Source organism: Condylura cristata, unplaced genomic scaffold (genome assembly GCF_000260355.1).
Source record: "Condylura cristata isolate star-nosed mole 26May11 unplaced genomic scaffold, ConCri1.0 scaffold00005, whole genome shotgun sequence".
Classification (NCBI taxonomy): Eukaryota; Metazoa; Chordata; class Mammalia; order Eulipotyphla; family Talpidae; genus Condylura; species Condylura cristata.
This window is the reverse complement of record NW_004567106.1, coordinates 63,319,398-63,329,149: the sequence shown is the minus strand read 5'-3', so window position 1 is coordinate 63,329,149 and position 9,752 is coordinate 63,319,398. Positions and strand designations below refer to the sequence as shown.

The window sequence follows — 9,752 nt, the reverse complement described above, 5'->3', positions numbered from 1 at the left end:
AAAAAAAAAAAAAAGGGCAGTGGAACCCATTTAGGAGTTCCTAAAACTGAGCAGGGGAACCCAATAGGCTTATTTCCAAAGAAGACGGCCAGCCATTACATGAGAAGTTGTTTTCATTGGTGGTGTTCTTCTACACTCAACTTCCAACAGAGTATCTGGGGGTCAAGGCTTCCCCACCTCAACAAGTAATTATTAGACTTCAGGAAGATGTCTGTGAATTCAAGGCAACTTTAATATTACCTACCTAGAGATGGCTCCAGACTGCCCAGGCTCACGGCTCACTCCAAGAAAACGGCTGCAAGTACCAGGAAGTCCATGCATCATTTGGCCTTATAAATCGGCGGTCTCATAAATCTTATAAATCAGATCTTATAAATCTCTTATAAGTAAGAGATTATCGGGCCCTCCTGGTGGCACAGCACTAAGACAGCCACAGCCACTACAGCATAAGTTCGATCACTGGCCAGGGAGTGACCCACATGGCCCAGCAGACATCTCCTGACTCGCTCGCTGCTCCCCTCAGCAGTATACTTCATTGATCTGCCTGTTGTGCTCCCCACTCTGTCTCTGTTGAGTCCTCTCACCACCCCTGCACCTCTGGCCTGTATCCCAGTTCTGTATGCATAAATAAATAACTCAGAGATTATCAAGACCCTCTTCTCAAATTTCAGATTGCTTCCACAAACCCCAGATTATTATGTGTGCTTCTGACTAACTGGCTCAAATCAGAGGCTCCCAGAACACCTGTCTCAGATTCCATTAATTTGCTAGAATGCCAAAGGAAACCCAGGAAATCCATTTACCCATCACTGATGTATTGCAAAGATATTAAAGGACACAAATCAACAGGCAAATGTGCAAACACAGGAAGGGATGGAAAAGCTTAGATCTTCCACGTACCCTCAGGCACCCCTAGTCCCTCACATCTTCCCGTGTTTGCCAACTCAGAAACTCTCTGAAGCCTTAAACTGTTTTTGTTCCTTTGCCCCACAGTAGACACATTGTCTGGGGTTTTTCCTTTAGACTTTTCCCCCACAAGGAGTCAACACTCCCCCTAGTGGCTCGCTCGTGAACTTACCTGCTGGATTATGGACGCAATCTGACCTCAGCCAGGTGCTCCGTGGTACCATGGAAACTGGAAGACTTTGCTTTCGTTATTTTCAGGGAGAAGAAGTTCTCTTTTCCCTTGTCTCCTAGTCTGCCAGAATCACATTAAAGGGAAGTTCTGGGCCTGACATTCCCTGGAGGCTATCTCGGTGGTCTGCATATTTTTCCTAATATGGGGTCTGCGGATGCCACAGTTGAAAATGTTGGCGAGGATGTAGAGAAAAAGGAACTCTCCTGCACTGCTGGTGGGAATGCAAACTAGTATAATCACTATGGAGAACTGTTTGGAGGTTCCTCAAACTGCTAAACATGGAGCTTCCCTACGACCCAGCAATCCCACTCCCAGGTATCTACTCAAAAGACACAAAAACTCTGATTCAAAAAGACACCTGCACCCCCATGTTTATTGCTGCATTATTTACAATTGGAAAGACATGGAAACAGCCCAAATGCCCAAAAATGGATGACTGGATTAAAAAGATGTGGTACATACACACAATGGAAAAAAAGAAACACATGCCTTTTGCAACAACATGGATAGAGCTGGAAAAGATCGTGCTTAGTGAGATAAACCAGAAAGAAAAGGGAAAAAAACCGAATGGTTTCACTCATAGCAGGAGTATAACAGACCAGGCAAGAAAATAATAATAATAATGATGAAGAACAGCTCTATACCAGAGACATTTTATGGGGGTGGAGTGGGGATGGGATCAAAAACCGTGGGGGGGAGGGAAATGCACTGGACTATGGTGATGGCACACGGGTGATTTGGTGATGGGAAGCCCAAGGGGATTACAACTGAGATGGGAAAATGCACAAAATGATGTAAAAATGAATTATTATTAAAAACAACAACAACAACAATCAGTTGAGCCTCCCTGCAACCCCCCACTTCACAACTCCTGACCGAGAAGCTCTTCTTGCAAGTTGGTGTGGGGGAGTTCTGCTGTCACCCTCCTGGTTTTGGGGTTCATGCAGAAGGCGGCTCCTTCCAAGACAGAGGTGCCAGCCTTCCCATCTCAGTGGCCTCCTACTTAATCTCTCTGAGCCTCACTTTCCTCACATGTCAAATGAGATCCTTTGGGTTTTCTGCTGGGAGAAGACGCTGCTTATCAGAATAGCTTGGAAGGCCTTTGATGTTTCTTTCTTCTCTCTCACGAAAAGAACAAAAAGCTCCCCATTCTGAGCCTTCCCAGCAACACCACACCCCCCCCCAGTTGTGATTCCCCCCTCCCAAGTCCTCCCTCCCCTCTCCCAGGCAAAACTCTGCAAAATCAACCTGTTTTAAAGCTGGAAAAATGTGGGCATCTGTGGGTTTGTTCCAGAATGCGAGGTTGGGGGTGAGGGGATGAATTTGACACCTTTTCTGGAACTGCCCCACAAATTGAGGCTGGCTGACCAGCCCCAGCCCAGCCGGGGTCCAGGTCCGGCAGGTGGAACAGGTAGGGCCTGCCAGACCTCACCGACAGAGGGCAGCATATACCCATGTCAGTGCCTTTCCAGGCAAAACAACACAAAGTGGGCCTAAAATGCTGGGGAAAGGGAACCAGGATTAACAGTCTACTTGGGCAAATAAAATGAAAAGCTCTTTAGAGCTGTCTGGAACAAAACCCAGGTCTAGAGCAAGATGGGCGGCAATGTTCAGAAGCAGGAAAATGTCTTTGAACGCTCCCCAGTTCCCTTTGCGTGCCCGCCCAGCTTCTCCAAGTGTAGGTTTGGGGACTGAACTAAGAATTAGCCAGAGGTGAAGGGTTTCAGGCCCCACCCAGACCCACCAAGTCAGAATCCACCCACATGATTTCCAGGTGATTCGTGTTGAAGGTTGAACAGCACCGAATAGCACCCCTTGTCTACACAGTCCCACCCCCAGAAACCTGCCTGGTTCCCTGCCCTCACTCCCACCTGCACCCCAACACCTCCGCAGCACTTTCCTGCTGGTTTGAGGCTTTGCTGGGGGGAGTGTTGGGGTGGGGGTGGGAGGCTGAGTAAGCAACTCTCATTTCCTCCTGAGGCTGCTCACAGGCCTCCATCTGGACTTGTCAGCCCCTTAGCAGCTTAGTTTGCCTTTGGGTAACCCAGAGATGCCCCAGGGACATGAACTCACACAGCCTGAGGTCCAGAGCTGCTTAGAATCAGCATAAAAACAGGAGGCCTTGAGTCCAGCACCAAGCTTTACTGATTTTCCTTTGGAAGCTTGTTCCTATAAGCTAAAAAGGCCAACCCTTGTAATCTTAAACCACCCTGGGGAGGGCTGTCTCCAGGGAAGCTCAGCACCTCTCTGAGGAGGGATTTTTTTCCAGAATGATTCTTCTTGTCCAGTCCTCATGAACCGGCAGGGAAGTTGCCCCCCACAGCCCACTGTGCAGGAGAAAGAAATCATGGACCAGAACAGGGGGGTGAGTAGCAGCCTCAGCACTGATGTGCAGAGGAAAGGACTCATGGAACACTCCAGTTGGGCCCTTGGAGACCCAAGGGGGTCATAGGAGAGGCACTTTGGGGAAAACAGCTGTCACTTGGAGCTGCTGTGCTCAAGTACGCTGGTACCAGGAGCACTGGCCTGGGAAACCCCAGGGTGCAGGAGCCCCGGGAGAGCAGCCACACAGAGCCTGTGCAAGAGGTGTGTGGGGAGGGTGTCAGCCTGAGGGTAGGGAGAACCTGAGCTGGAGGGAAAAGGCAGAACCCAGAAGTAAGGCAGTGAGGATACCCTGATGCCTCAGGATGTTTCCCCGTACCCCTCAACCGCCTTTATTCCGCACCTCAGTTTCCTCTTCCTTTTTGCACAGGAGGAAGGAAAAGGACTAGACAGGAAGAAAGTCGTGTTCCTTCCTTAAGGAAGTATATGCAGGAGGGGAAGGGAAGATCCAGGCCTGCTCTGGAGGCTGACTGGCATTCTCCTGGCCTCGGGCCTGTCCCAGCTGAGCTCCCGTCCCTTCCTCTCTGGGCCTCTCACAGGAAGCTTTCCAGTTTCCTCTCTGTTAAGAAGCATCACCACAAACACCATAAAAGTGACTTAACTCTCCCTGAGTCTGGTCTCTGAGACCCAGTCCCAATTCCCCTAGGTCTTCTGCTCCTTTCTTGTATATAAACCCAGTGAAAACATGTTCGCCTGGAGCCGGCCCTGAATCCTGTTTCCAGGGTTTCAGGCTCAGGCAGTCGGAGGCCTTGAAAGTGAGCTGCTGGAGAAGGTCTGAGAGGTGGCTGAGGGCACACGGACTCCAGGCATTTGCCCTCATGCCCTGTACCCTGGAGTGTTCCCACCTGGAAGGGTGCTGGGTCCAGGGCATTGTTTCCGATGGCGCATAGAGCAGGACCCTCAGAGTCACCACAGCTGCCGCTTCGGTTTTGCTGTTGGTTTGGAGGTCAGACCTGACGTTGGTGAGGGCCCCTGTTTCCACTGCCAGCTTCACCCACCCTGCCTAGCCAGGTTCTCCCCCCCAATCAGGTCTGGACACCAGGCGCTCCCTCCACTCCCCATGAAGCCCCCTCAGCCACACCAGGCAGAATCCTGGAGTGAATCATGGACAATGTGATGCTCTCTTAGCGTTTTCCTCAGACTGTCTAGACCAGGAAGTTACAGAAGCCTCTGCCCTCTCTGTCTTTCCTCCCTCTTCCCTTCCTCCCTCCCTCCCTCTTGTCTTTCTTCCTCCTCTCCTCCTTCCTTCCCTCTGTTCTTCCTTCTTCCCTTCCCGGCACATTCTCTCCCTTCCCCTCCTTTCCTTCTTCTCTCCTGAAGCTTCCTAAGGGCCAGAACTGAGCCCTGCTACATTCGCCCAGCTCGTTGACTCAATGAAGAGTCAATATTGACTCAATGAAGAGTCAATATTATCAGATGAATGAATGAGTGAATGAATGAATAGATACAGTCTCCATGGTGGGCACGGGTAGAAATAGGACCAACTGCTACTTTTCCAGACCATCTTTGAAAGCTTCAAAGGAAATGTGGACAAGGTTGGCACGTAGCTGACCATTCCTCAGCAACAGAACTTGTGATAGAGGCAACTTGTATGTTCCAATAAGCCCTACGTGGCTGTCTGGACACAGCCTGTGTCTAGACTTCAATCTTGCACCTCCGTGACTCCCTTAAGCCGTCATCTTGCAGGTCAGAACTAGAACATTGTGTCCACAGTCATGTTCAGGCAAGTACATAATGTGATGGGTAAGAGCCACTTCACAGCCTGCTGTGCCTGCCTCCAGGAGGCTGGGACCAGAGCAGTTACTGGAGGACACTCAGAGAGATCGTGGGGCCAGCTGACATAGAGCCAGACCCCTCCTGGACAGCCCATACCTGCCCACAGAGAGCCCTGGAGGACTCTCCCTGTGGATACAGGTGTGGGCTGGGCTCGGCAGGGCTCATGCTTGTGTGGATCAGATGTGCGTCTCAGTGTCTCAACAGCTAGCCAGGGCTGTGTTCCCGAAAACTGTGCAGGTGTGAGGAAAATTATTATCCTGGTGGCAGGGACAGCCAGGAAATAAGCAGCCAGGTGAGAGCTTGAGGCTTCTGGGGCTAGAAGCCAGATGCCTCACAGAACTGTGATGGAAACCCCAGGACACTCCCAGAAACCACCGCTTGATTGCCTCTGACATGGGAAATGGATAAATCTGGCTCAGAATGGTGTAAGACACAGTGTCCCTGAAGAGACTGTTGTGTCTTCATCAATGGAAACTGATGTGTAGAGTGAAAGTTCAAGGCTTGAAATAAAGTCAGAGATGAGTGATAAGGCCCAGAGAAGAGGAAATAAATCCCTCCCTCCTCCCCAACCGGGCTGCTCCCAGGTGAGGCCCAGGAGGAGAGGTCTAGACATAAGAGTTTGTTATTATCTGAAAACTAAACGAGGCTAATGCAGAAACAAGTATTGAGAGAGCCGAGGCCCTCCCTGGGGGTGCGATGGGTTAACACACAGCACTATGAAGCTCTCCGCAGCCACTGCAGCACAAGTTCAATTCCCTGCCGGGGAGGTGACCCACATGGCGCGGCAGACCTCTCCTGACCTGCCCGTTGCTCCCCTCAGTAGTGTACTTTGTCGATCTGCCCATTCTTCTCCCGACTCTGATGAATCCTCTCACCCCCTTGCACCTCTGGCCTGTACCCCAGTTCTTGTATGCATAAATAAATAACTCTTTCACTTAAAAAAAAAAACATATTGAGAGAGTCAAACAAATCCCAAAATTATGGCAGAACACAAAAGAGCTCATTTCCTCTCCCTCAGACGCAAGTAATCAATGCGCTGTTTCTGTACATACATATTTCGCTTACATTCACCTACATTCTAAGAGCAAAACTAGCTGAGGACTCAAGCAGAACCAACACTGTCTCTATACCAACCCCAGGAAAACTGTACCAATGCCATGAAACCAGGGTCCTGAGGATTGTTCTAGAGATACTTAGATGTTTTTGTAGATGACTAATGATAGTGGGAATTCTGAGAAAGCATGGTCTGCACATTCGGGTACCCCATGTAATGTTGGGGGGGTCCCTGCATTGAGTGATCACCCTACTCTTGGACAATAGGACATTTTGGAACTAATACTCAGTCCCCTAAACAGGCCTGGTGACCCAGCTGTGAATAGAGAGGAAAAGCACTCCTCCTCCTGTCCATGTGTGGGATGGCAGAGAATTTTCTGGGGTAAAAATGAGTGGAAGGCTCTCCCTGGTGGCGCAACAGGTTAAAGCACCGCATTGTGAAGCTCTCTGAAGCCACTATAACACTTGAGTTCAATCCTGGCCAGGTTGCTGACCCACATGACATGGCAGACCCCCCCCACCCCCACCCCCACCCACCCACTGCTCCCCTCAGCAGTGTATTTCTGTAGATCTGCCTGTTCTGCTCCCCACTCTGGTGAATCCTCTCACCCCTCACACCTCTGACTTACACCCCAGTTCTGTAAGCATGAATAAATAGATCTTAAAAAAAAAAAAAAAATTCTGGGCCGTCCCTGGTGGCGCAGCGGGTTAAAGTACAGCACTGAGAATCTAAAGCCGCTTCCGCATGAGTTCGATTCCCGCCTGCCCCGGAGGTGACCACATGGGTGGCAGACCTCTCCTGACCGGTCCGCTGCTCGCTGCTCCCCTCAGCAGTGTACTTCGTCGATCTGCCTGTTCTGTTCCCCACTCTGTCTCTGGTGAAGCCTCTTGCCGCCCCTGAGCCTCTGACCTGCACGCCAGTCTGTATGCACAAATAAATAAATCTTTAAAAAAAAAAAAAGTGAGTGGAGGTGGTGAGAGGAACATGACTTAATGATGTGTGAGAAGCAGGATGGCTCTTGAAGGCATTATACCAAAGGAAATAATTCAGAGAAAGGCAAACACCATAGGCTCTCACTTAACTGTAGAATCTCCTTTAATAAAGAAAAAGAAAAAAGCAACCTCATAGAAGAATAGATGGAGGGAAGGGGTTAAAGGTACCAACTTGCAGGAGTTGGATGAATGAGGATGGGAGGAGCCCCCCAGAGGACCACCACGAGTATTCTTGCACACTCCATAGGAAAGCCAAGGCAGTAAATCTAAGGAGCTCTTATCACAGAGAGAAATCTTTTTCTCATTGCTTCTTCCTTCTTTTCTTTTTATTGCGATGTGAAATGAACTATGCAGACATTTCATAGTGGATATAAATCAAACCAACATGCTGGGTACCTTAATCTTACACATTGGTGTATGTCAGTGATGTCTCAATTACTGATTGATGGCTTGATGTCACGTTCGAGGTAGGAATTAGACTTTTGTGCTGTGACTCGGGGAAGGCCAGCCCTCAGCATGACATAAATGCAGAGCCTACCGTTGGTCCAGGCTATGAGGGATGGACACTATTCAGCGACCCTGTTTACAAATCCTTCCGCTTTGTACTTAGTCAAGCCCCACTTCTTGGCAGTGTTAATCTTCAGGCCATCGTTGAGCATGAACTTGACTATGGCAGTACCTCAGTTGTCTGCTTTTCTGCAGTGGATGTGATCACTTAGGGAATGTGGACCACGGTGTCCCTGGGCTTGCAAAGGCACCCCCAAACCTGTGTGCAGGCTGTCGACCCCAGCACCGGACCTCACAATGTGGATGGGGTACAAAGGGTGGAGCCGCCCTTGGCTGAAAGCCATCTCTGCCCTGGCGCCCAGCGTGTATGTGTTGGTACTTACATGGGCAGACACCCCAGCTCCAGTGAAGAGCAGTTCATGGTTGTCTGATTCCACACGGCCACAGGGTGGAATATCATTCCCTTGTGTTTGCTTCTGCCCCAGGTCAGGGACGCCGATATTGGCATGAGGGGGCACCTGGACAGGAATGAGACTTAGGGTACAGCTTGTTCTTGCAATACCGGTAACACCAGATGGCACAGCAGCCCCGGCAACACCAAGACCTTCTACCCAAGGGGGAGAGGGGGAAAAAAAAAAAAAAACTTTTAAATGAAAGGAAACTAAGAGGGAAAGTCCAATAAGAAAAATTTTAACAAGGGTGGGCTGAGAAGCTTGATATTAGTTTATTCTGCACTCAGGAAAAGAGCAGTCCCCCTCAAATTCCCACAGGACATGATTGACACCCAAGGGCTATTGCTTTTATTTCTGGTTGCCAGAGATGTCCACAGGAGTATCTACATTATAAGAGTGTGTGGGCCCAGCAAGCAGATAGAGAAGCCCAACTACAATGTGTGAAGGTGTTCAAGCAATTTATGTCTTAAGTAAATATTTGTCTATCTTGGTTCCAAGGGTAGCTTCCTTTGAAAAGATTTTTTGATAATGGACGCTGAAGACAGTCCAAATCTGCAAATATTGGTTTTCATCTCTGCTTCTTAAAATCAACATCCATATAGAGCTCTGGTTTTGGCAACGCTACAAGGCTGAAGCCAGGGTTCAGTCAGGACTAACTCTGGGCACAGGCCCTGACTCACGTTTACACAGATGACTGGCAACAAGACACAAGCTGTTGCCAGATGAAGACCCTTAAGGACACAGTGTGGTCATCTGTACCTCTGGGAATTTGTGACCCGGGGTAATTTTCAACACTTCCGGGCCTTGGTAAAGTGAGTAGTAAGATCTTCTAAATGTGGGAATCACTTGAGTTAATGCCTGTTGAGTGTTTGAAGTAATGCCTGACAGGGAGTAAAACAGAGTTGAGTTCTGGAGCCAGGTGGCCTAACTCTACCCACCAGCTCCTCCATCTCAGCAGGTTTTAGCTTTTCTCCTTTATAAAAATGGCATGACAGCACTTAGCTCTTTCGGTTATTGTGATGGATAAGTGAGGATATCTGTGCAGAGTTTATGGCAAGCAAAAGTAGAAGTAGGATAGAAGTTTATTCTTTTCGATCATGTGGAAGCAGATTGGAGGAAGGCAGTCCAGGGGTGTTATGCATGATTTAAAGAATCCAGGCTTTATCTAGCCTGTTAACTTTATCCATCCTGCCTCATGATTCCAGTAGGCTGCTTGAGCTCCAGGCATTATTTCCACACTCCAGACAGCGGAAAGGAAGAAAGGGAAAAAAGGGCTGGGATAATGCTATTAGCTTCTAGAATTCTCAAGAAATGTCTTCTTAAAAAATTTCATCCCCTTGGGCCCTCCCTGGTGGTGCAGCGGGCTAAAGCACAGCACTAAGAAGCTAAAACCACTGCAGCACTATTTCGATCCCCGCCCAGGATATGACTCACATGGCGTGGCAGACCTC

At 49.2% G+C, this 9,752-nt stretch overlaps 1 protein-coding gene across 1 annotated transcript in view; it reads right to left on the bottom strand.

The window, feature by feature from the left end:
* LOC101624389 (aldo-keto reductase family 1 member B10) overlaps positions 1-9,251 on the bottom strand; it is a 48,116-nt gene extending 38,865 nt beyond the window's left edge. Inside the window, exons 1-3 of the mRNA XM_012720774.1 lie at positions 9,240-9,251; positions 8,233-8,367; positions 3,212-3,307 (exon numbers count right to left, since the gene is read on the bottom strand). Of these exons, the coding sequence (XP_012576228.1) occupies positions 3,212-3,307; positions 8,233-8,367; positions 9,240-9,251 (243 nt within the window). The remainder of the gene's footprint in view (positions 1-3,211; positions 3,308-8,232; positions 8,368-9,239) is intronic.
* Positions 9,252-9,752: the final 501 nt, after the last annotated feature.